The sequence below is a fragment of the Heptranchias perlo genome, chromosome 24 (genome assembly GCF_035084215.1).
Source record: "Heptranchias perlo isolate sHepPer1 chromosome 24, sHepPer1.hap1, whole genome shotgun sequence".
Classification (NCBI taxonomy): Eukaryota; Metazoa; Chordata; class Chondrichthyes; order Hexanchiformes; family Hexanchidae; genus Heptranchias; species Heptranchias perlo.
The window spans coordinates 8,535,931-8,563,621 of record NC_090348.1 but is presented as its reverse complement, the minus strand read 5'-3'; the positions used below and the strand labels follow the sequence as shown (position 1 = coordinate 8,563,621).

At 42.8% G+C, this 27,691-nt stretch overlaps 1 protein-coding gene across 2 annotated transcripts in view; it reads left to right on the top strand.

Annotated features, from left to right (window-relative positions):
* Positions 1-26,944, top strand: part of cmasa (cytidine monophosphate N-acetylneuraminic acid synthetase a) — a 35,267-nt gene extending 8,323 nt beyond the window's left edge. Inside the window, exons 2-9 of one of the 2 annotated variants that reach the window (XR_010967050.1) lie at positions 1,074-1,216; positions 4,747-4,899; positions 9,146-9,276; positions 13,075-13,169; positions 16,523-16,673; positions 19,168-19,312; positions 22,785-23,084; positions 26,577-26,663. Coding sequence is in view for 1 of the 2 variants with exons in the window: in XM_068004722.1 (XP_067860823.1) it covers positions 1,074-1,216; positions 4,747-4,899; positions 9,146-9,276; positions 13,075-13,169; positions 16,523-16,673; positions 19,168-19,312; positions 26,577-26,806 (1,048 nt within the window). In the remaining variant the exon portion in view is untranslated. Of the gene's footprint in view, positions 1-1,073; positions 1,217-4,746; positions 4,900-9,145; positions 9,277-13,074; positions 13,170-16,522; positions 16,674-19,167; positions 19,313-22,784; positions 23,085-26,576 lie in introns of both variants that reach the window. The other variant, XM_068004722.1, reaches the window with a different exon arrangement.
* Positions 26,945-27,691: the final 747 nt, after the last annotated feature.

The following is a 27,691-nucleotide window of genomic DNA, read 5'->3' as shown; positions in this document are numbered from 1 at the left end:
AACATCTCAAATACCCATTCTTGAAATTGACCTCGGCCATGCAACGTCGACTGCTTTTCCCATCGTGTGGCGTGGCACCTCCACCAGGTTAGACCTCCCACTGTAGAACCCACCATTGAAACCAACCGGGCAGGTTCTGCAATGGGCGGGCGATCCACTCCTTCAGGCAAAGTGGTGAAGTTGAAAATTCCGACCCCCTCCCCCATAGGCAAGAAGTGTTACAATGGAGCACATCCATAATATCAACCAGCAGCCAAAAGAGATTAGCTCTAGCGATTGGTTACTTGATCTGTTAATATCACATAAATTTGTCTTGTGATCATAATTGCACTCATAGCTGCTTCAATATTCAATGCAAATATTACTTTACAGCAGTGCTGTCCAATGGAAAATGCTGCCCAGCCACACACGTGGCTACGACAGCACCAATTTAGCCACATGCATCAATTTGAGTAGAAAACAATTTGAATATGCTCACACTTCATGTGTATATTTACTTAACAAACATCTACCACCATTCCTTAACCAAGGAAGTAAAGCATTCACAATGATCAAAAAAAAACACTCTCACACTTTGCTTTTTGTCTTACTGTTTTACCAACAAATGCACAGAGGTTAAAGTTCACATGAGATCACATGTCACAGTTTCACAATGTCTATTACTCTTTTATTTACTAATCTCACACGCAGTTAGCCGCACCTGTATTTCTAATTAGTCACACGTATTGGCTTTCCAGGCACTTTAATATTGGCACAAGATTGCAGAATGAAGTTTGGTGATTTAAGATGGAAGATGTGGTATAACTTTTCAGTCAAACTTATCTCGGTAGATTTCAGTCTTTAGGACACCCATTTCCATAAGTTATTAATCTTGGTTTCAATGCATCACTTTATAGTAAAATGAGAAAATAAGGTTTAACGTTCTGTATTGTATGAAAATGTGTACATCAAGAAGTTTTGTATGAGTACTAGAATTTCAAGTATGCTGTTTAAATATAACTGACATTGCAACATCTTGGTCCATAATGAGACTTTGCTTAGAAAACTCTGTCTTGTTTTTATTTGTCAAATAGTGTATGGGTGTCAACTGATCACGATGAGATTGAAATGGTGGCAAAAAAATATGGAGCTCAAGTGCACCGTAGAAGCCCAGAAGTGTCAAAGGATTCGTCAACTTCCTTGGACACCATTTTGGAATTTCTAAAATATCACCAAGGTACAATAGTTCACAAATACACCGGCTAACTATCACCAAGGTACAATAGTTCACAAATACACAGCCAGTCATTCAGCGTGTATAAAGTTAAAGGAGGTAGTGATTTCTCACTCTTCTTCGGAACTGAAGCCTAAGGGATGAGTAACATACAATTTGCAGCACAGAAACAGGCCATTCGGCCTAACTGGTCTATGCTGGTGTTTATGTTCCACACTTCATCTAACTCTAACCCTAACCCTATCAGCATAATCTTCTATTCCTTTCTCCCTCGTGTACTTATCTAGCTTCCCCTTAAATGCATCTGTGCTATTCGCCTCAGCTACTCCTTGTGGTAGCAGGTTCCACATTCTCATCACTCTCTGGGTAAACAAGTTTCTCCTGAATTCCCTATTGGATTTGTTAGTTACTATCATATATATATATCCCCTAGTTTTGGCCTCCCCCACAAGTGGAAACATCTTCTCTATGTCTACATCTTGGTATGATTGGGGAAAAAATAGAGAGGAATGGGGAGAGCCCCCGCAGTTACACCAGTCGCAGAAAATGACCTGCTAACGGCTTAATAGAAAATAGTAAAGTCTCGCCTATCTATCCACTATTAAGCAGTTTGCAGATATTTAACATATGAGCTACATCTGTGCGATTGGTTCTCTCCGCTTTCTTGCCCCCTTTTGACTCGCCTTACTGAAATGCCTGCTTATCTCTTGGGCTTCTGTTCTAATGAAGGGTGCACGCCTGAAATGTTGAGAGAGATATATATATATGATTTTGAAAAAAGTGTAATCTGTACCCTCATGCAAAAATGTTTGGCAAATACTAGGTAGCAAAAGAATCAGAAGACACTTGTGCCTTTTTTCCCACAGTAATGTCATGTGGAAGTGCCCGTTTGTCTCAATGCGATTAATGTCCTAATTTTTTGACATTGTAAATCAATGAAAATGCAGTCTGGCTCAGTGGTAGCACATTCACCTCTGAGTCAAAAGAACGTGTAACTCAGGATTTCAGCACATAATCTAGGCTGTCACTTCAGTGCAGTACTGAGGGAGAGCTGCACTGTCACAGAATGCCGCCTTTTGGATTTGACGTTAGGCCAAAGTCCCATCTGCCCTCTCAGGTGGACGTAAAAGATCCCACAATATTATTCAAAGAAGAGCAGGAGAGTTCTGCTGCCCTGGCCAATATTTATCTCTCAACCAACATCACCAAAACAGATTATCTGGTATAAATTCTGTAATAATTAGCATAGAGAATTCAAGAATCTCATGAAGAGCTCATTGTTGTGAGTTTGGACCAGATGCTATCTTTTTTTTAACAGTGCTTTTGTTAAAATGGAGCAACTTGGCCTTTCCTGATAGCTCAACTGATTAAGGCAGTAAGTTGAATGGATCTTGTTCAATTCCTGGCCTGTGGTGAATTAACTGATCTCACCTGAGATAGCAAGGAGAGAGCGCACCAGGGTTCCTGTCCCTGATCACTACCCTGTGACCTCCCAACTGGAAATGCACCTGTGTGGACATCACGTGAAGAATGGATCAGGCTAGATTGTGATACCTTCTGCAGCCAAGTGACCTGCCAACACTAGCCGTCTTAACATGCACTTTCAAGTCTTTTCCTCCAAGATGTAGGAAAGCAGCCAAAAGCTGACAAGTGCTCAATGCCTTCAGGTGTGAAAGAGCAATGTGGTAATTGTAATTTGAGGATGCGGTTACATAGTTAAAACAGCAAATACCCATCACATCAGTCAGCATCTGGCAAGAGAAAAGTTAGGTTAATGTTTGTAAATGAATACTCTTTGGGTAGGAGAGTTCTGAAGTGGCACACACAATAGTACCCCCTCCAAGGCCAGTATATCTTTCCTAAGTTGCGGTGCCCAAAACTGAACGCGGTATTCCAGATGGGATCTGACCAAGGCTCAGTACAACTGAAGCATCCCTTCGTATACCAGCCCCCTTGAGATGAAGACCAATGTTCCATTAGCCTTTTTAATTGCTTTTTGTACCTGTGCACTCGCTTTTCCTGATTTGGCTACATGGATACCTAAATCCCTTTGCTCCTCCACAGCTCCTAGTCACCATTAATTTGTCTTTCTCAGATAAGAACATAAGAAATAGGAGCAGTAGTGGTCCATACGGCCCCTCAAGCCTGCTCCACCATTCAATAAGATCATGGCTGATCTTCAACCTCAACTCCACTTTCCTGCCTGATCCCCATATCCCTTGATTCCCCTAGAGTCCAAAATTCTATCTATCTCAGCCTTGAACATATTCAATGACTCAGCACCAACAGCCCTCAGGGGAAGAGAATTCCAAAGATACACAACCCTCTGTGAAGAAATTCCTCCTCATCTCAGTCTTAAATGGCTGACCTCTTATCCTGAGACAATGCCCCCTAGTTCTAGACTCCACAGCCATGAGAAATAACCTCTCAGCATCTACCCTGTCAAGCCTCCTCAGAATCTTGTATGTTTCAATGAGATCACCTCTCATTCTTCTAAACTCCAGACAGTATAGACCCATTCTACTCAGTCTCTTCTCATAGGACAACCCTCATCCCAGGAATTAATCTAGTGAACCTTCGTTACACCACCTTCTAAGGCAAGTTTTTCCTTCCTTAGATAAGGAAACCAAAACTGTACACTGTACTCTGGGTAAGGTCTCATCAAAGCCCTGTACAACTGTAGTAAGACTTCCTTACTCTTGTACTCCAACCCCCTTACAATAAAGGCCAACATGCCATTTGCCTTCCTTATTGCTTGCTGTACCTGCGTGCTAACTTTTTGTGTTTCTTGTACAAGGAACTCCAAATCTCTCTGAACACCAACATTTAATAGTTTCTCACCATTAAAAAAAATATTCTGTTCTTCTATTCTTCCTACCAAAGTGAATAACCTCATATTTCCCCTCATTATACTCCACCTGCCACCTTCTTGCCCACTCACCTAACCTGTCTGTATCCCTTTGCAGACTCTTTGTGTCCTCCTCACAGCTTACTTTCTCACCTAGTTTTGTATCGTCGGCAAACTTGGATTCATTACACTCGGTCCCTTCATCCAAGTCATTAATATAGATTGTAAATAGCTGAGGCCCAAGCACTGATCCTTGCGGCACCCCACTAGTTACAGCCTGCCAACCTGAAAATGACCCATTTATCCCTACTCTCTGTTTTCTGTCCGTTTATCAATCCTCTATCCATGCTAATATGTTACCCCCAACCCCATGAGCTCTTATCTTGCGTAACAACCTTTTATGTGGCACCTTATCGAATGCAGAGTGGATGACCTCACAGTTCCCCCACATTGAATTATTTCTGCCACAGTTTTGCCCTTTCAATTAATCTGCCTGTCCGTTAGTAACTTCCTGCTCTGTATCACAGTTGGATGTATTATCCTTACACTGATTCTGTTTACCTGTAGCTGCAGTGTAATGTGACTAGCAAGCTTCCAGTGCTTGGATTAAATGACCTGCTTGTAATCCTCATTCTTTGATGCACTTTATAAACCATAACTGCTCTTGCATTCGTTTCCATGACAGAAATTGATGTGGTGGGTCTTATACAGTGCACATCTCCCTGTCTCCAACCACATCATCTGGAGGCTGTTGTGAAGATGTTTAAGGAAGATGGGTACGATTCTGTCTTTTCTGTTGTAAGACACCATCGCTTTCGCTGGAAGGAGGTGTCAAAAGGTAGACAATGTGTACAATTTAATATTAGTTTTTGAATAAAATATGCTTATTGTAACCTAGATTTTCCAATTTTTTTTATTGGTGGTCGTAACCCACTTAAAATAAATGGAATTGAAATAATTTAGATTGGAAAATCTAGGCTTGTTAGTTATAATTGGAGATGGAAGTTTCCTGATAACTGTCTGTTCTCAGAAGCAACCATTCATCTATATTCTCTGAAAGCGTACATTTTATGAAGCCATGGTATTGCACGGTGCTTGCAGGAGTCATGCACTAACACGTCCAGGTTACTTAGCATGACTGCGCTTACACTGGGAACATTGTGCGTCAGGAGGTTAGAATCATAGAATCATACAGCTCAGAAAGAGGCCATTTGGCCCATTCTCCCTGTGCCAGCTCTTTGAAAGAGCTATCCAATTAGTCCCACTCCCCCACTCTTTCCCCATAGCCCTGCAAATTTTTCCTTTTCAAGAATACAATATATTCCCTTTTGAAAGTTGCTACTGATTCTGCTTCCACCATCCTTTCAAGCCGTACATTCCAGATCATAACAACTTGTTGCATAAAAAAAAATTCTCCTCATTTCCCCCCTGGTTCTTTAGCCAATTATCTTAAATCTGTGTTTTCTGGTTACTGACCCTCCTGCCACTTTAAACAGTTTCTCCCTATCATCTCTATCAAAACCTTTCATGATTTTGAATGTCTCTTTTAAATCTCCCCTTAACCTTCTCTGCTCTAAGGAGAACAATCCCAGTTGAGGCAACTTGTTTGGTCGGCTTGAACTTCAGTGCTTTTGAAATAAAATAATAAACGTGCTGAAAATGAACTTGAGGAAATTTTAAATAGGTTCCTGGTCACAGCTTTTAAAGGGACTACAGGGTGGAGGCTCCTGAGGCCTTGGTCTGGTTGTGGGGATTCAGCAGAGGATTTGTTGAAAGGTTTTCCTCAGCTGCAGCCTGGGGAAACCTGTATTATTTAAAATAAATACTCGGTCTCCCTCACCACCATTGCATCCTCTGCTGTGATCGCACACCAACCCCCGCCCGCTATTGCTTTTATTGGTGGCATCCCTCAAAATTCTCCCACTCCTTATCATCGCCATTCTAATGCTGCTACACCCAAGGTCCATTTCCCACCAGTCCTGTAACCCCCACCCTAATCTCAGTGCTCCCATAGGCCCAGGACCTATCTCCTACTCTCCCTATGCCCCTGGGCTCTCTTTTCCCACAATTCCCCCTTCTCCCAAGTGCTGCCACTCCCAAGTGCTTCCCCATCCCACAAACCCACCCCCTGTTCTCCTAGGCCTGGTAACCCATCCTCGTGTTCACAATCCCCAGGACTGCCCTCTCTGTTACCAAACATTATAGGCCCCTCCTGACTTCTCGCCACTGCAACATGCATTCTAAAGGTGGACCATGTTCCCTGTGTTCCGAGCTTTTAATATAGATAAAACAAACATAGTGAAATGAGCTTTTAATAGTAATCAATTGTAGTTTCTGTGCAAAAATGCATATAAATCATAAAAATTGAGCTCAAAGTTACCATTAAATTCAACACCATTCTAACAAAAGGCAGCTTATTGTCAATATAAATGATTGATCCTAATAATGTATTGTACGTAATGTAGCATAAAATAACGTATCCTCATGAACAACACCATAGCATGTGTACGTTTTGCCATGTGTCAAGATCTTTTGACCACTCTTCCACAGAGATTTTAGGAAAAGGAGTTAAATGTGGCGTTTATAAAACACAATACACAATACCACCACTTAAAACATCCATATTTAAAATGGGCAGTCGCTTATATTGGCCAAAAAGCGTCAATTTCAAAGTTGCTTATTATAGTGTTTCAAGCCTTTCATTTGTCCAGAAACAGCTTTGTTCACTCATCAGATCGCACCTTGTTTACTGCACTGAAAGCAACACCAATCAGAAGTATCTGTAAATGGCACCTCTTTAAAGTGTCTCGCACTGAAGCAAGAGCAATCATAAGTAAATACATGATGTGGAGATGCCGGTGATGGACTGGGGTTGACAATTGTAAACAATTTTACAACACCAAGTTATAGTCCAGCAATTTTATTTTAAATTCACAAGCTTTCGGAGATTTCCTCCTTCCTGTAAGTAAATACAGTAAAGTAAGTGTGATCCACAGGTATCTAAACTAGTCGAGTACTGTCAAAGCGCTGCCCCGTTATACTGGCCATCGGGTATAGCAGGTAAATTGCGTTAGCACAAACACGCCCGCTACAAACGGCGGGGCCTGTGTATTCTCACAGTTTTAAAAAGAAGGCTCTGAGATAATAGGTAATTAAGAGCTAATGAGCATGGACTGTAAAAATAATAAGCAATTCGTTATCTTCTATCAGTAATTGATAAAACACCTTGTGTTGGCAAGTCTCTGGTCCTGGGGCTTGGCAGGTGATGTCTGACAGGCTTTCATTTTTTAGCTGTGGACAAAAGGAGATATTACACAGACATACGCAGTCAGTCGGATTTTTAAAACAGAAATTGGTGAGGCAGTCAAGCTCAGAAAAAGCCAAGACTAAGTGGTTAGAAATGCTGGAGAGCAGTTAGAAGTCACCTTGTTTAATTATTGTATGACGACCCACTGATGTGGGGAAGCGTAATGTCTTCTTTATTTTATATTATTATGCAAAGATAAATTGCACTGATTAATTTAAATGATTCCAATCATAACTGCTGTTCTGTTTGTTCACCTTTCTATCAAATAAAGTCGCTTATCGATTCATATGTGGCCTTATCTCACCAAGTGACTGTACCTCGGTCCGCCTTTGGAGAGACTGAAGAAACATGTGCAAAAGGTCACAAGGGGATATTATCGTTACACTCCTGGGTCACACTATCAAACGAGTAGATAAAGGACAGTGTGAGTCAACTCCCATAAAAGTAAGATGTTCAGGCTGCTTATGGGAGTGACTGACTCCACTAACCCCGAATTTATTTTTTTACATATCTTTATTTCGCATTTCTTAAAAAATTATAAGAAAAAGAAGGGATAAAAGCAACAGTAAGAGTGCAAAAAGTGATAAAACATAACAAATACTTCGAGAACAGACAAGGTTGTAGGAAGTAATAACAAAATACCCATTTAAAAATAAAGCAAGAGTGATATAAAATAAGAACCTATTAGATTGCCTTTATAGCAATGTACAGAGCATCAGCAACAAGAAGTATAATAAGTCATGATGTGGAGACTGGGGTTGACAATTGTAAAGAATCTTACAACACCAGGTTATAGTCCAACAATTTTATTTGAAAATCACAAGCTTTTGGAGATTATCCCCTTCGTCAGGTAAGCCACTTTTATTTTCCAATTTATTTCAAATAAAATTGAAATAAAATTCAATTTCAAATAAAATTGTTGGACTATAACCTGGTGTTGTAAGATTCTTTATAATAAGTCAAACAGTGTGAGAAAAACACCATCAGGGCATATGGACAGGTTACCCAAATAAGAGTTCTGTACTTGAATGCAGTTTGCATAAGATGAGTTAGATGCACAAATTCAGCTTAAAAGGTATGATGTAGTAGCCATTGCAGAACCTGGCACAAACTGAGCATGATTAGGAGCTAAATATTCCAGGCAGGGCAGGGAAATTGGGAACGGAGGAGTAGCCATACTGATAAAAGGCACCATTACAGTAGTAGAAAGAAAGGACTTCAGTAAGGGTGATCAGGCAGTGGAAACATTGGGTAGAACTAAAGAGCAGCAAAAGATGCCCAACTCTGGTGTGAGTTGTCTACGGACCTCCAGTAGGGATGTAGTTGTGGGGGGGGATGTATAAATACATAGATTAGGGACACATGTAGCAGAAACAATGTAGTTATAATGGGATTTATATTGTTCTTGCTTTCAATGCACCAAAATGAGGTGCGAATTGGTAAGTAGACACAGCTGTTTCTGCACAAAATAAATGGAGCACTTAAGGTGCTATAACCGGCAACTTTTGAAATTGACGATAATTAAAATGGTTAATGGTTTTTGATTTTTGACCAATATAAGCGACTGCCCATTTTAAACGGGGACGTTTGAAGTGGTGGGGACTGTACAAGGACAGACTTTTGCCAGTTCTCGTTAAGATAAGGTTCAGTAATCTGACGTGAGGATGGACTTCAAAATGTTTCAACTCAAAGCAATGGTAATTCTTTTTTCCCCTAAATGTGTAAATCCAAAATTGATTGAATTCTACTGTCTCTTTTCATTTTCATTTGACAATAGGGGAGGTAACGGAGCCTTTAAATCTGAATCCAGCTAAAAGGCCCCGAAGGCAAGATTGGAGTGGAGAACTCTATGAGAATGGATCATTCTATTTTGCCACCAAGACGCTAATTGAGAGTGGACTCCTCCAGGTAACTGGCTGACATGAATGTAACATGATTTTGGGTGGAATCCAGTTACCATATAAATTAAACATAATAGGAATAGGGGAGATTTTCCTGTGCCCCTGTCCAGGGGAATTGGTGTTCACAGGCGCAGGGCAGATGTAAAAGGGACGGCGACCTGATAAGTCAGGTCCCTGCCCCAGTTGCACTGCCCCAGGGGTTTCTAGGGCTCCCTCTTGTGACGCAGCTGAACTTGCACCTGTGATAGGTGCAGGCCCGATGTCGCCATTGTAAGGATGTGGGAAGGGGTATTCCCAGACTCTTGCCTCACTTTCCTTGAGATCGTTTGAGGCAGGTGTGCCCATGAAAACCTGGTGCTGTGGCTTCCCCTGGACCCCCACTGACTGAAGGATGTGCAGAGGTCCAATCACTGAAGATCATCCAGGCAGGCATGAGATTTTATCAGAAGAATCCCCTCCCCCAGCAGGATTTGAGACACTTGGGGGTCCTCTTTGCTGCTGATCTCCTTTGTGGTATTATAGATGATGATTACTCGTGTGGAGCGAGCCATCTTTATCCAATCCAATGGTTTTAAAGAGAAATTGGGTTTTCTTTGCAGATGACCAAGTAAGGGTTTGGTATCCCACCATTAGTGGAATCACTGATGTTGCTAACTTACAAAAAGGGAAGCATTCTTGGTCTTTTTCCACTGTTTCCGCCACCCATTTTTCCAGTGTAGCTCCGCTGTGACTATCCAAGTCAAGGACAAGATGCTTTCTGAGCAGATAGTGTCAATTCTGGAGGTGCAAAGCACCATGAGTTCCTTGCATCTGGTGTCAAGAGGTGAGGAGGTAAGAGGTGGTTAGCAGTGACAAAGAAGTTCTCCTCCAGGGTGATTTTGGAGTATTGGGCACTGAAACTGAATGCAGTAATGAAAACCACCTTTTCTATAAAAAGGCACCGTGGGAAGCTTGTCTACATTAAAGATGCTATATAAATGCAAGTTGTTGTTAATTGTTGGTCATGACAGAAGGAGCTGAGATCCTCAATATTGTGGATGAGAAGCTGAAGGCTTTTGGTCTTGCATGATAGAGCTGCATTAGTATTCAAACTGCTGGCACACCGTGTCTTGGAATGCTGGGGAAGGTAAGTATGCTTTGTCTGGAATTTCACCTGTTTCAACACCTCAGTGACTACAGCCACAGGATTACAACACCTGCTGACAAAACCCCCATCCTTACCTTTTTAATATGTTAAAATTCACCATCAAGTTCACATTTAGATCAGAGCTGTATGACTGGAAGTCAAAGTATTCTAAGCAGATTTTTAAGAAGGAAAAGGGTGTGTATTTCTGTGGGGGGTTTTCTGCTCATCCATCTTAACTTCAGGGGGAAGAGCCGCAGACATCCCAGAAAGACGGTGTAAATACTGCTAACGTTAAGGCAGGCAAGTGAGTGAACCCCGCGGAAATGCCATCCTCAAGTCATCAAGGCTACTTTGACAGCACCTCCCAAACCTGCGCCCTCCACCACCTAGAAGGACAAATGTAAACAATTTTACAACACCAAGTTATAGTCCAGCAATTTTATTTTAAATTGTTGGACTATAACTTGGTGTTGTAAAATTGTTTACAATTGTCAACCCCAGTCCATCACCGGCATCTCCACATCATAGAAGGACAAAGGCAGCAGGTGCACGGGAACACCATCAGCTCCAAGTTCCCCTCCAAGCCACACCCCATCCCAACTTGAACATATATCACCGTTCCTTCATCATCACTGGATCAAAATCCCGGAACTCCCTCCCTAACAGCACTGTGGGAGCAGCTTCACTACACGGACTGCAACGATTCAGGAAGGAGGCTCACCACCACCTTCTTAAGGCCAATTAAGGATGGGCAGTAAAATGCTGGCCTTGCCAGCGATGCCCACATTCTGAGAATGAATGCATTTTTTAAAAACTTAGGTTAAATCTGGGCTAGCACAGTCTTTAAGCTTACTTGCAAATGCAACAGGACAAAAGTTGTATATCAGACAGCTATTGACCATCCTGTCTGAGGAAATGGGTTCTGATCACATGCAGCTCCTTTTTCATACAGAACGACGCTGGCAGTCACGTAGTAGAATCTGAAACCACCTTTTCAAACTGAGGTAATCTGAATGAGCTGCTGGCAGAAAATGATGGCCTGTAGAAGGATCCTTGATATACCTGGTTTACATAGATGCTCTTTTTGAAGAAGGAAGAGTTGAGCCTGTAACTTGAAGAGAACGACAAAAATACATTCGGGTGCCAGTGAGTCAACTTTCAGTCAGTGAAGAAAGTGATTGAATAGTGTATGTCATTCCCACCCCTGTCTGAATTCCTGAAAGAAACTGAGTGTGGCTTTCCTCAAAACTCAATCGGTACAGCGCGGCATCTTAATGTTCTGTAATAGTTCCCTTACTTGAATTCCCAGAAATTTCTGTGCGTTCACTGCCCCTTTTGCCCTAATGGTAACTGAGAATTCGTGGATTTGATCAACACTGTTATTAACAGCATTTTGAAAGCCATGGTGCAGGAAGTGGAAAAAGTGGAACAATTTTCAATCACCGTTGATAGAGGAAGCCCAGAGATTGCAAGGAGATGTTGGTTCATTTTGTGACTGCCTACTTGCGTGAGCAAGGCTTCTCTCAGCTGACCCTAATTAAACAAAACAGCAAAACCTTGAAAGAGACTCACGTTGGCGCTCCCGCTGGGGTGGGAGGAACATGATTCCAAAACCGATGAACAGCTGGTAAACTTATACCTCCATGAATACACACCGACAGAGACTGTTTTCAATTCTGGATCTTTGCAAAATTGGTGAATAACGAAATTGTTGCTGAAAGCAGATTGAGAAAGAAAGAACTTGCATTTATATAGCGACTTTCGTGACCTCAGGACATCCCAAAGCACTTTACAGCCAATTAAGTACTTTTTGAAGTGGTGTCACTGTTGTAATGTAATTTAGGAAATGTGGCAGCCAAATTGCCCACAGCAAGGTCCCACAAACAGCAATGTGGTAATGGCCAGATAATCTGTTTGTGATGTTGGTTGAGGGATATATATTGGCCTGGACACCGGAGAGAACACCCCAGTTCTTCTTTGAAATAGTGCCATGGGATCTTTTACGTCCACCTGAGAGGGCAGATGGGGACCTCCGTTTAACTTCTCACCCGAAAGATTAACTGGTCATTCATCTCTTTGTGGGACCTTGATGTGCTCAAATTGGCTGCTGCATTTTCCTATATAACAACAGCTGCTATACTTCAAAAGTAAATTGTTGGCTGTGAAGTACTTTAAGATGTCCTCAATACACGGAGCAGTATATAAATCCAAGTTCTTTCTTTCCTCTTTCTATAGCAACAACTTGCATTAATGTAGCACCTTTAAAGTTTAATAAAATGATTCCGGGCACTTCACAAGTGGAAGTAGATGGGGTTTACGGAGGGAATTGCGGAGAGTGGCGCTAAAGGCAGCTGAAGATTCTGCCCTCAATGGTGGGGCAAAGGGAGGGAGGGGAATGTATGGAAGGCCAGAGTCAGAGGACTGAAGCATGTAGAGAGGGATGGATATAAGGCTGGCGGAAGTTGCAGAAATAGGATGTGGCAATAAGAGATTTTCTACTTTCCACTAACCAAGCAAAGCATTGATGGTCTTTTGTCATTTAAGGTAATGTGCTCCTTATTGTTTGCTATGAAGAAGTCAGGAGTTCTGTGTGGCACATTGATGATTTATAATTGTGAGAGTTATTATAAGTGACCCGCATTGTGAACATTTATCATCATGGCCTGTTTTCTTACCTAGGGCGGTAAAATGGCCTACTTTGAGATGGAACCAGAATACAATGTGGACATAGATTTAGACATCGACTGGCCCATTGCAGAACAAAGAGTAATCAGGTAAAATGCCCATTCATAGAAAAAGCAGCTGAAATGTTATACATTCAATTAACTGCAATATACAAATATTTTTGAGTGACTGTAACTGAAGAGTTTCATTTACGTGATGACCTGGTACCAGATATCTGTGGTGTTGATATTTGGGCATTAATTTTCCAACAAGAATTCTTTCTCATTCATTCAGCTTCCATATATGAATCAGAATTTTTCCATTCTGTGGGGAGGGGGTGCGGAGGCAAAGGAGGAGGGTGGCGGGGGGGTTGGGTGCGGTTTGAAGGGGCAGGAAAGAAATCACCTGGTATGGGTGTCACCATAAGAAAATATTGGAAATGGTTCAGTAATCTATCCTGCAGCATTGCCGTTTAAAGGCCTCGTTCTGAGATGCACCTTCATACGTATCCCTCAACCCGCGTCACTAAATCCGATTATCTGGTCATTTATCTAATTTCTGTTTGTGGGATCTTGCTGAGCACAAATTGGCTGCATTTCCCTACATTACAACAATGACTACACTTCAAAAATACTTCATTGCCTGTGAATGGCATGTCTTGAGGTTGTGAAAGGTGCTATATAAATGCAAGTTCTATGTTTGTTTCTTTTTCTTTTCCTCCATTCATCAGCATCAAGCTTGTCCCTGCTCTCTCTCAACAGAAAATATTTGGCCATTTTGCTATATCTGTTTCAGAATCTTATGTTCTAATTCAATGTTTTTTCTAAATTGCTGTGCATTTTAATTCATTTCCAGAATGTTTGAGTATTGGACATTACATTGAAATATTGAGGGGGGGAGAAAAGACCGCAAAGAATGATCCAACCTTTAGTCCCCTCTCTTTGTAGCTGCTGATTTCTACCAATGCTCAGACTCCAACCCACAGAGTGTCACGGAATCTGCTGGACAGGGTTCGTAGGGAAAATGCTGGAAAGGAATCCTGGAAATTCAATTTGTTTCAAGACAGGATTGAAGGACAGTAAGGAGCACTTAGTTGTGCCTCTTGATAGAAGCACTGACTGAGGTTCACTCTGCAATTGTTCAAACAGCTAGACAGGAGGCATTGATTGTTCCAGGGACCCCTTGTTCAAGCCTTTCACTTCCAGATTCCACTATTTCAACATCCTCCTCCTCCTCCATTAACTCCAACTTAATCAAACCTCTGCTACTTGTGTCCCATCTTGCACCGAATCTTATTCAAACATCACCCTTGTCCTTGGTGATTTTCATTGGCTTCCCATCCCCTGCCCAGGGAAAAAGGAGAAATTATGCATTCTTGTCTTTGAATCCCTCTGTGTCCTTGCTCTACCCTACCTCTACAAGCTCCTCTAGCCCTATAATTCCCCCCGAATGCTCCATTCCTCTGATTCTATACTTCTGTTCATCATCTCTCTCTATCCCCACCCCCCTCCCCTCTCATTTCATCCCACTATTGGTGGCAGAGCCCTCAGCTGCCCTGGTCCTACTCTCTCTGAAATTCCCTCCCTGGACCTTGTCTCACTTTCCTCCACCTTCAACTATCTTCTCAAAAGCCACAGTCTAACCCAGAAATGGAGCTGCTTGTAGATTTTCAGACTTTTTTCACTGCTTTCTATCCTTCTGCGGTGGGTATCACCGTTGGGAAGCAGCATATGATTGCCTGTTTTACAAACTAGTGGGTTCTAAAGTGTGACTTAAAACAATGGAGAAAATGTGCTATTACCAACTGAAAATGTATGCCAACTCAGACATTATCATAGAATCGTAGAAAGTTTACGGCACAGAAGGAGGCCATTCGGCGTATCGTGTCACCGCTGGCTGAAAATGAGCCACCCGGCCTAATCCCACTTTCCAGCAGTTGGTCCGTAGCCTTGTAGGTCACGGCACTTCAGGTGCACATCCAGGGACTTTTTAAATGAGTTGGGGGTTTCTGCCTCGACCACCCTTTCAGGCAGTGAGTTCCAGACTCCTGCCACCCCTGGGTGAAAACATTTTCCTCAGGTCCCCTCTAATCCTTCTACCAATCACTTTAAATCTATGCCCCTTGGTTATTGACCTCTCTGCTAAGGGAAATAGGTCCTTCCTATCCACTCTATCTAGACCCCTCATAATTTTGTACACCTCAATTAAATCTCCCCTCAGCCTCCTTTGTTCCAAAGAAAACAACCCCAGCCGATCCAATCTTTCCTCATAGCTAAAATTCTCCAGTCCTGGCAACATCCTCGTAAATCTCCTCTGCACCCTCTCTCGTGCAATTACATCCTTCCTGTAATGTGACCAGAACTGTACACAGTACTCAAGCTGTGGCCTTCCCAGTGTTTAATACAGTTCTAGCATAACCTCCCTGCTCTTATATTCTATGCCTTGGCTAATAAAAGAAAGTATTCCATATGCCTTCTTAACCACCTTATCTACCTGTCCTGCTACCTTCAGGGATCTGTAGACATGCACTCCAAGTTGACATGTTTCAGTATCCTCGCATTTATTGTGTACTCCCTTGTCTTGTTTGCCCTCCCCAAATGCATTACCTCACACTTCTCCGGATTGAATTCCATTTGCCACTTTTCTGCCAACCTGACCAGTCCATTGATATCTCCCTGCAATCTATAGCTTTCCTCCTCACAATCAACCACACGGTCAATTTTTGTATTATCTGCAAACTTCTTAATCATGCCCCCTACATTTAAGTCTAAATCATTAATATATATCACAAAAAGCAAGGGACCTAGTACTGAGCCATGCGGAACCCCACTGGAAACAGCCTTCCAGTCACAAAAACACCCGTCGACCATTACCCTTTGCTTCCTGCCACTGAGCCAATTTTGGATCCAACTTGCTACTCTCCATTGGATCCCATGGGCTTGTACTTTTTTGACCAGTCTGCCATGTGGGACGTTGTCAGAAGCCTTGCTAAAATTCATATAGACTACATCAAATGCACTACCCTCATCGACCCACCTTGTTACCTCCTCAAAAAATTCATCTGTATAGCATTAGGCAGGTAGATTATCAGCCCCATTGCTACACAACAACAACTTGCCTTTTATATAGCACCTTTAACGTCGTAAAACGTCCCAAGGCTCCTTTACAGGGGCGTTATCAGAAAAAGATTGACACCGAGCCAAAGAAGGCGACATTAGGGCAGGTGACCAAACGCTTGGTCAAAGAGGTAGATTTTAAGACAAGTCTTAAAGGAGGAGAGAGGGGTGGAGAGGTTGGTCTTATAGCTCCTTATTGTTGAGTAAGGATCTGACTTGCTTCTTAAGTGAGGTTATATCAAAGAATGACGGTCTCTCCTGACGGTAACTACTTTACCGTTTCTCCTTTGTCTATACAGATTGTTATCAGGCAGCTGACCGTTTTTTTTTCCCTCTTTCCCGGGTAGCCATGGTCACTTTGGCAAAATCGAGGAAGTACGGTTGTTTGTTTGTAACGTGGGTGGACAGCGCAAGAATGAAAGCACTAAGATGAAATTCAACTGGCCTCACATCCAGGATACTGCAGTAATGAAAATGCTAAAGGACAAAAAAGTTCAGGTGAGAATACTGTTGTAACTTTTTATTTTGTTAACTTACATTTTTTTAAATTAATTACAGTCCAACACTTAACATTATTTTGAGTTTGTACCGCAAAGAGTTCTCGCCACAATTACCATACAGGATTAACTTGCATTAGAACCTTCAGAGGACTGAAAGACCTTTTACAGCTAACAAAATACAGATGCATTTTGTCCTATAACCCTGTGCAGAAAAATTTCTGGGAGCTTCTAATTCTGCTGTAAAATAGTCATTATCATAGAATCTTACAGCACGGAAAGAGGCCATTCAGCCCATCGTGCTTGTGCCGGCTCTTTGAGGAAGCTATCCAATTGGTCCCACTCCCCTGCTCTTTCCCCATTTGTTAGGGAAGGTTATAGAACCCATTAAAAATAAGTCAAGAGGAGGAACATAGTGGATTTAATAAGGTTTTTTTTTAGAAATGGTAATGGTGAAAATAATGGCTCTGGATGCTGGCGGTCAATTGAAATTTTGAGATCGATAGAATTTTGCTAGGTAAGGGTATCAAGGGATATGGATCAAAGGCGGGTAAATGGAGTTGATGATCTAATTGAATGGGGGAGCAGGCTCGTGGGACTGAATGGCCTACTCCTGTTCCTATCGTTCTGAGTCATTTGTCAGTAGGACAAGAGTAAGCAAATTGTGGGGTTGGGATCATTTACATGGGCATCAGACATATTTATCTAGTAAGCGTTTACTGCGATTAGGGGTTAATTGTTAACCCTGGGCATGCTAACCTGTCACAGCTGTGATTAGAGATGCAGGTTACTGTTCATTTAGGATTCGTTCTGCTAATGGAACCTCTAGAGCATATACGAACGGCACAATAATTATTGCGGGGGAGGGGAACCCAAAACATGCCATTGTGATCTTCAGATTGTCTCTCTTAGACCAGTAGTAAAAATGTAGTTTTGGTAGAAGTCTGCTGTGCAGTGAATCCCAACCAAACGGGACAAGTTGCTAACAGTAAACCTGTGATGCCTGTATCAGTGCCGTGCACAAACTGTCTGCTGAAACTTAGTCAGAAGTAGCTGGACCAACAAGTCTTTGCCACCTTGTGGGCTTGTATTACAGGCCTGCAACTGGATAAATAACAGTTTGTATTATAGATATCTAAATGGTGCATTGAGTAACGTGAGTGTGCTTGTTTAAGAAATCTAATGTTTAATTATTCCATTTGCAACTTTTGGCACATGAGTTTTATTGATGAGAAAATTACAGATTTTGTTAACCAGCAATGTTGTTTTCTTACCAATTGGGATTCCCATCTGCAGGAATCCCTGTGTTACATTCAACAAAAGAATGAATGTAGTTGAACCTGTCATTTATTTGTAAAGTCAGATATCATTTTTTCCTGTTTGCACGTGAAAGCTCTTCAATCACAAGCTGACCTATAATTTTAGTTTAACAGAGCTCTCTACACTTCTTCAACACTTAATTAATTAATTAAGGATGTTAATCAACAATTGTAAACTATTTATTAGCCGGAGATTATCCCCTTCGTCAGGTGAATGACGAAGGGGATAATCTCCGAAAGCTTGTGATTTTGAAATAAAATTGTTGGACTATAACCTGGTGTTGTAAGATTCCTTACATTTGTCCACCCCAGTCCATCACCGGCATCTCCACATCATATTTATTAGCCAGCCTAGATTGTTTCTGTTGATATGATCAAGAAGAATTTGAAAAGTTCCCAGGAGATTCCAGTGCTTAATCGGCATGTGGCTTTAATGAAATGCAGCTGTCTATAAACAGCTAGTTGACCACAAGCAGAAAGCATTTATTCACTTAGTTCAGTAGTACATATGGGCCTATAAGATAGAAGTATTTAAAATTGTGAAAGGATGGGATAGGATAGACAAAAGTGGACTGTTTCTAGTAGTTGAGGGGTCTAGAATGAGGGGCCATTGATACAAAATTAAATGCAAGAGATTTAGAACAGAGGACAGGAGAAAATTCATTTCACGGAGTTCTGAGTCTGTGGAGTTTGCTACCAGGGTTAGCTGCTGAGGCAGAAACAAAGTCAACATTCGAGATTAGATTGGAAAAGGGGATAAAAGGATACTGGAACAGGGCGGGTAAATGTAATTACAATTATTTGCTTGTGTGGAGGGTAAATGCCGACATGGACTGATTGAGCCGAATGACCTGCTCCCATGTTGTAACTTGTGTATACAACCTAAGGATTATTGCAGTCTATTTCCACCCCCCCCCCAATCACCTGTCGCCCTCATCAGACCTGTGACTCTGGGCCTCAATTCAGAGCCCATCAGCTTTGTGTTGTGCCTGGAGTTAGGAATCAGAGGTGAGAATGATGAGCAAGTGTTTTAAAAAGTAATGTTATAGTAATCAAATTAAGTATGAGAGTGAACCTTTAGCAGTTCACTGTTCAGAATTGCAACCCTTGCCAAACTGTTGGCGAGTACCTAGTTTAATTTATTTAAAATCATACTGTTTGCTCTGTGCATTCCAGGTGAAATTCATCTCAGAAAGTGATTTGCCTGCACACTCGGTTTCATCAAATAATGAAGTGGAGGGAAATGTACAGAACAAACTGGATACAGTGCAAGCCTGGAGGAAGAAGATGGGCATCACTTGGAAAAAGGTGGCTTACTTGGGTGAGTGTTTCCATCGTAAGAATTCTACAACCAGTAGAAATGGCTGGTGTGTTAATCAGTCTCGATTAGTTGTATTAAAGTCCTCGGAGGTTAATTCTTGCCCTCTTAATCTCTGAGCGATGAAAATGCAAGCAATGGTTATTTTTTAATCATAATTGCCATGCAAGAGTACAAGACTCGACTATAGTCCAGGTGTCATTAAGATGCTTAATGAAAATAACATAAAATTTAGCTTTCAAAAGATGGTGAACCATTCCAAACAATGGATTCAGATCAATAATCATTAACAATTAGTAAGTTGATTTGAAATCATTCCTGTTTGAAATGAGTGCAGTTTTGTTACAAAACTAAAGAAGTTAAAGTATCTTCAGTTTCAAGTCTTCGCACTAGGGTCTGGAAATTTGTGGGGACCCTGCTCCACTGGTGTAAGGGCAGGAGAGCGGAACTCCTGCCCGCCTTTTCCCAAGGCCAGAGTCCCTGCCCAAAACTCCAGGCACAGGGTCATTTGTATAGCCACAAGGCAGGCTGCCTGATGTCTGCAAGGGTGTATCAGCGACGGCTGCCCCGGCAATGGCTGATCTGTCCTTCCAAGGTGGAGCAGAGCCTTCTGGAAGCCCAAATGAGCCCAAAAAAAGTTTTTTTTTTAATTCTTCGGCTCCCATTGGAATGACCCCAACTAGAGAAGGCAATTGAGACCCTCGTGGGTCGATTACCTTAGTCTAGTAAAGAATTGGACTCTTCCAAAGGGATTTAGCCATGTCTCCACTGGCATGAGCTCCGTCGCAACCTTTCAAGGTGTCATGGCAGGAATATCCAGGGAAGCTCAGGAATTCTCCCCACCCCGACAGGCCCCCTTGACCTAGGGAGGGCAAGGAGAACAACTGCCCACCACCCCCTCAGGGTAACTGCTACTTACGCACAATCCAACCCCAGAAATCAGAATGCATGAGTGATACTCGATCCATCAACACACCTTGTAAGTACAACGTGTTAAATTGGTCAACCCTCGAAACGGGCGCTAGGATCGCGGTGCGCGATTAACCCGCGCCCGATCATTGCGATGTCGGCAGCACGCAATGCTGCTTGGTGATTTCAGTGATTTCTGCGTGCGGCCAGCGCTACCTGTGCCGTTGAGTGGCTGCTCACCAGCAGGGAGCCCAGATATCTGGAGTGGCTAGCAGCACTTAAAGGCAGCCTGCAACTCTTAAAGGGAAGGTGCACTGTGGCTGCTGGAAGTGGTGGGAGTCAAATGTGAAGTGAATCTGTGCTGCAATATAGAGAAGTGTGGTGATGATGGGAACTCTGGAATTTTTTTATGAGCAACAACATGGCTGCTCAAAGTTTGCGGGACTCTTATATTTTGAAAATATAAATGTAAACAATCTTACAACACCAAGTTATAGTCCAACAATTTTATTTGAAAATCACAAGCTTTCGGAGGCTTTCTCCTTCGTCAGGTGAATGTCAGGCAATCCTTGAACGTTTCGCATTTATATTCAGAGAACAATACCTGGTGATTACAGATAATCTTTCCAACTGCCTGTTGTCAAGGCAATCAAGGTGTTCAGACAGAGAGGTGTTACCTACAGGACCACCGAATATACAAACGGCCAGAAAACAAAACAGAGAGAGAGAGGGAGAAACATCCGAAAGGAAGAGAAAGACAGAAAATGACCCGTTGAATTAAAAACAGATAACTTTTATTCGCTGGTGGGGTTACGTGTAGCGTGACATGAACCCAAGATCCCGGTTGAGGCCATCCTCATGGGTGCGAAACTTAGCTATCAATTTCTGCTCGGCGATTTTGCGTTGTCGTGTGTCTCGAAGGCCGCCTTGGAGTACGCTTACCCGAAGATCGGTGGCTGAATGTCCTTGACTGCTGAAGTGTTCCCCGACTGGGAGGGAACCCTCCTGTTTGGCGATTGTTGCGCGGTGTCCGTTCATCCGTTGTCGCAGTGTCTGCATGGTCTCGCCAATGTACCATGCTCTGGGGCATCCTTTCCTGCAACGTATGAGGTAGACAACGTTGGCCGAGTCACAGGAGTATGAACCATGTACCTGGTGGGTGGTGTCCTCTCGTGTGATGGTGGTATCTGTGTCGATGATCTGGCATGTCTTGCAGAGGTTGCCGTGGCAGGGTTGTGTGGTGTCGTGGACGCTGTTCTCCTGAAAGCTGGGTAATTTGCTGCGAACGATGGTCTGTTTGAGGTTGGGTGGCTGTTTGAAGGCGAGTTGTGGAGGTGTGGGGATGGCCTTGGCGAGGTGTTCGCCGTCATCGATGACATGTTGAAGGCTGCGGAGAACATGGCGTAGTTTCTCCGCTCCGGGGAAGTACTGGACGACGAAGGGTACTCTGTTGGTTGCGTCCCATGTTAGTCTTCTGAGGAGGTCTATGCGATTTTTCGCTGTGGCCCGTCAGAACTGTCGATCGACGAGTCGAGCGTCATATCCCATTCTTACTCTCCTTCAAATAGCCACCCAACCTCAAACAGACCATCATTCGCAGCAAATTACCCAGCTTTCAGGAGAACAGCGTCCACGACACCACACAACCCTGCCACGGCAACCTCTGCAAGACATGCCAGATCATCGACACAGATACCACCATCACACGAGAGGACACCACCCACCAGGTACATGGTTCATACTCCTGTGACTCGGCCAACGTTGTCTACCTCATACGTTGCAGGAAATGATGCCCCGGAGCATGGTACATTGGCGAGACCATGCAGACACTGCGACAACGGATGAACGGACACCGCACAACAATCGCCAGACAGGAGGGTTCCCTCCCAGTCGGGGAACACTTCAGCAGTCAAGGACATTCAGCCACCGATCTTCGGGTAAGCGTACTCCAAGGCAGCCTTCGAGACACACGACAGCGCAAAATCGTCGAGCAGAAATTGATAGCCAAGTTCCGCACCCATGAGGACGGCCTCAACCGGGATCTTGGGTTCATGTCACGCTACACGTAACCCCACCAGCGAATAAAAGTTATCTGTTTTTAATTCAACGGGTCATTTTCTGTCTTTCTCTTCCTTTCGGATGTTTCTCCCTCTCTCTCTCTGTTTTGTTTTCTGGCCGTTTGTATATTCGGTGGTCCTGTAGGTAACACCTCTCTGTCTGAACACCTTGATTGCCTTGACAACAGGCAGTTGGAAAGATTATCTGTAATCACCAGGTATTGTTCTCTGAATATAAATGCGAAACGTTCAAGGATTGCCTGACATTCACCTGACGAAGGAGAAAGCCTCCGAAAGCTTGTGATTTTCAAATAAAATTGTTGGACTATAACTTGGTGTTGTAAGATTGTTTACATTTGCCAACCCCAGTCCATCACCGGCATCTCCACATCTTGAAAATATAAGATATGGGTCTAAACAGAGGTCTGAAATTGCACACGTAAAACACAGATGCAGGTCCCGTCTTTATGTTTAAAAACTGTTGATTTATTTTAAAATATTGAACAAAGGTTGCTCACATCTATATCCTACATCCTCCAATCTGCACGCCAAATCCCACCAATCTGCCGATCTGAGTTTGGTACCAGGCCTGCGAGAGAGCGTGCACCAAGGTTCTCTGATGATGTACTAGAGGCCTTGGTGCAAGAGGTGAACAGAAGGAGGGGCATCCTATATCCGCAGGGGGGCAAGAGGCCCTCCAGACATATGCTCCCGAGGCAGTTGTTGACGAGGTCAATGCCAGGCGCATAGCACCACGAACATGGATGCAGTGCAGGAAGAAGCGCAATGATTTGAAACAAGTGGTCAAGGTGAGTGAGGTCAACTGTCAACTGGCATATCCTACCAACTGCACCACTAGCCGCATCCACTGCTCGACGCACTATACCCGCCCATCACCCACCTACCAACAAACTCTTTCAATCAGTACTGGACTCTGCCAATCAGATGCTTCATCTCGCTCTCACACATTACTACTGTTGCTAGCCGCACACCCACAACTCACAGATCGCACTCAATGACCGCTATTCAACCATGACGGCCACATCACCCAAACATCTTGCAGGACACTCACCGACACACTTACCACTTTCTTGCAGGTAAAGGTGGCGCATAACAGGAGGTAGCAAGTGGCAGTGGCTCCATGAAACATAAACCCGCTGTCCCCTCTCAGGATGACAGCATTCCTGCCACTCCGCCAGTGCCCTTGTGTCAGCTAGCCAGCTCACTCCCTGTAGAGTATTGAAACTTTATTATAGGAACAGGAGCAGGCCATTTAGCCCCTCGAGCCTGATCTGCTATTCAGTTAGATCATAGCTGATCTGTGACCTAACTTCATATACCCGCCTTAGCTCCATATCCCTTAATACCTTTGGTTAACAAAAATCTATCAATCTCAGATTTTAAATTAACAATTGAGCTAGCATCAACTGCAGTTTGCGGAAGAGTTTTTCAAACTTCTACCACCCTTTTGCGTGTAGAAGTGTTTCTAAATTCACTCCTGACTCTAATTTTTGGGCTATGTCCCATGGTCCTAGTATTCAAATATAGACCTCCAAACACAGGTACAAATGCATCAGCAGCCAGAAGCAATAATCCAGCAACTAACCTGTAACTCCTGCATGATCCCTTTAAATAGCGCTGGTGGGTGGGGGTGGGGGTCCTCCATGCTGTTTAAGACCTGTTCAGCTGTGCGAGGTTAAGACCGTGCGTTGGCTGGAACGTGGAATTCCAATATAGCAGCGGTCCCTTTAAATCAGCATTGCATACTGATCTACATCATCATCTCCCTACTTTACATGATGCTGGCATTTGTTAGGTGCATGTGCGCAAACCACCTTTACCAAGATGGCTCCCTGCACATGTCACGCCGGAAGTGCGCGCGTGCATCTCGGACGCCATTTTCAGGGATTGGGAGTTTTGTAGGTGCTACGCGGCCCAATTTAGCCTCCTATCTGTTTTACACAGAAACATCTGCCGTGGCAGTTTCTTTGAATGGAGAAATCAGTGTGTAATATGTACCTTTGCAAGTAGTTTCTTGAATAGTCTGAATATTGAGTAGGTGTTGGCGCTGTGTTTTTGTCTTATGTTGATCCAAGTACTGCCTAAGAAGGTGAGATGTAGAATTTTAAGGGGGGCATTATTGAGATGGCGCACAGGGCAGCTTGGATCCATGTTCTCATTCAGCCCCCAGCCATTTCACTATATTGTAATCTCTAAGTTTTGTCTTGCAGCAGGCAACTTTTCAAGTTTACACTTTTAAAGGAAATACAAGATTAAAATGTCTATGTAAACTTATATCATGACCCAAAGGATTGTTGGACTTTATTGGATTATGCTTTATGACTCAAATTTTAGTGCATTAAACGATATGTTTATTGGAGAAGCAGAGTTTGATGTAGTATCTGTCTGTGAACAATAGCTCCTTGGCTTAGCAAATTGCCTTTTTTATAAAGCAGCAGTTTACAGATTATGCACTTGTAATGAGATTTTATCTCAACTTCAGAAGTATGAAGTTGATTAGCTCACACATTTTAAGCTTTTCAGAAATTGTTTTAAAGTACTCAGAAACCTTGAACTGTTCTCTAACATGCCTGTGTTTTTTTTATTAACCAACATGAACCTACCATAATTGCTCTCTCAAAAAAAGAACCCAGCATCACTATTGAACTTTGTGACTGCAAAACCTTCTCAAAGTGTCAGCATGCAAGTTTTCATCCTGAAACTCGGGTTGCTCATGGGGCTATTGGTTATTGCTTAGGCACAGCGAATGCAGGGAAATCATGTGTGGAGCAACAGGTGTGCTGGAGGGAGTCCACCTGATCCATTAACTTAAATAGACAACAACAACTTGCATTTATATAACATCTTTAATGTAGTAAAACGTCCCAAGGCGCTTCACAGGAGTGTAATCAGACAAAATTTAACACCGATCCACATAAGAAAATAAAGAAAGTTAACATGCCGGTATAGCAAGCAATTAGGAAGGTTAGCCTTAATTGCAGGGGGTGTTGGAGTATAAGATTAAGGAGGTCTTGCTGCAATTATATAGGGCTCTGGTGAGACCACACATGGAGTACTGTGTACAGTTTTGGTCTCCTTATCTAAGGAAGGATATACTTGCCTTAGAGGGGGTGCAACAAATGTTCACTAGATTGATTCCTGGGATGAGAGGGTTGTCCTATGAGGTTAGATTGAGTAGAATGGGCTTATACTCTTTCTGGAGTTTAGAAGAATGAAGTGATCTCATTGAAATGTATAAAATTCTCAGAGGGCATGACGGTAGATGCTGAGAGGCTGTTTCCCCTGGCTGTAGAATCTAGAACTAGGGATCATCGTCTCAAGATAAGGGGTTGGCCATTTAGGACTGAGATGGGGAAAAATTTCTTCACTGAGGGTTGTGAATCTTTGGAATTCTCTACCTCACAGAGCTGTGGATGCTCAGTCATTGAGTATATTCAAGACTGAATCTGAGACTCAAAACTGCGATCGATGGATATTTGGACACTAAGGGAATCAAGGGATACGAGGATAGGGTGGGAAAGTGGAGTTGAAGTAGGGTCTATCAGAAATGATCTTATTGAATGGCGGAGTAGGCTTGAGGGTCCATATGGCCACTTCTGCTCCTATTTCTTATGTTAATAGGACAGGTGACCAAAAGCTTGATTAAAGAGGTAGGTTTTAAGGAGCATCTTAAAGAAGGGGAGAGAGAGAGACAGAGGCAGAGATGTTTAGGGAGGGTATTCCGGTGCGTACGGCCTAGGCAGCTGAAGGCACAGCCGCCAATGGTGAGGCGATGGAAATCGGGGATGTACAAGAGGCCAGAGTTGGTGGAGCACAGAGATTTCGGAGGGGCTGGAGGAGGTTGGAGATGGGGAGGGCTGAGGCCCTGGAGGGATTTGAACATGAGGATGAGACATCGAGGCGTCGCCGGACACAGCTGTAAGAATGCTGCCTGATTTTCTGTCCATTTAAATGAATGGATCGGGTGGGCTCCCTCTATCTGGTGGCCCAACAGCTCCAGATGCATGACATAGGCAAACCTGCCCCCAGATGTTATACTGGCATGCAATCATATCTGATTAAAGTGTAGATACAATTGTTTTTAATAATTTTGATAGAAAACTTTGCATTTATGATTATCTTAATTTACAGCACACTTTATTTAAAAGACACAATTACAATTTGTAAACAAGGCTCACTTGTACAATAAAATGCAAAATAGATGCTAACATTTCAAAGGTTTAAAGTCTTTGCTATTCACAATCAAGTTTTTTTTAAAAATCTCTTTCCTCCCAAAAAAGGAAATGACGAGTCTGATGTCATATGTGTGCAGAAAGCTGGAGTAGGAGGTGCTCCTCAGGATGCACCATCCAGTGTTCTGGAAGTGGCGAAGTACATCTGTAAGCACGATGCTGGAGATAGAACTGGAGATAGAACTGTAGAGGAATTTGCCGAACATGTGCTGTTGCTGCTAAAAAAATTTGAATCTGAAGACCCTCAGCTAAAGACTAGAAAGCGAAAGCGAAAGTGAAGGTCTCTTTAAATAATAATTAATTGAAACCTATATTTATATGCATCTTGCATTTCAACCATCAATCTTTCATGTGTATGATTATGGACTTGATGAAATGTTTTAAATTTATGTGACTAATAAAATAATTTAAGATTTTTTCATTTCACCATACATGCAAAAAAATGTAGAAAAAGACATGGATGTAGCACCTTACTACATCTCTCTCAATCTTTTCTTGAACCAAAACAGCCATTTTGCACAAAATAACATCGCACAAACACTAGTGTAAGGAATGAGTAGTTCTTATGTTTTTTTTGGTGGTGGCTGAGAGTTTGGGTCAAGACAGGAGGAGAGCTTCCTGCTCTTAGAATAGTGCTATGTGACCTTTTAACATCCACCTAAGGACATTGCAGCACTGGACTATCAGCCTAGATTATAGTGCCCAATTCCTAGAGTGGATGTTGAACGCACGGCCTTCTAAGTCGAGGTGAGAGTGCTACCTACTGAGCCAAGCCAACACTTGCTGAAATGCCTTTGCCACTGAGTGACAATATCGGCTTCTGTCCATATATTCCTAATTCCCACTTGTATTGCTGTGCTAACATTGAAATACCCATCTATGTTTATAAAAAAAAATCAACCCACTTTGCTACAGTTCGGGCTTTCTCCCAATTCTCCTTATTTATGCTCACAGCGAATTGTAGTTTCTGTAAGCAGACGCCCTTCCATCCCCCAACCATCTGAACCTTGGGCATGCAAGAGCTATAGAGTAGTGATAATGGGGGACTTTAACTATTCTAATATTGACTGGGATAGTAATAGTGTAAAGGGCAAAGAGGGGGAGGAATTTCTGGAGTGTGTTCAGGTAGATTAGTTAGGGAAAAGGACGAGGAGCAATCTAGA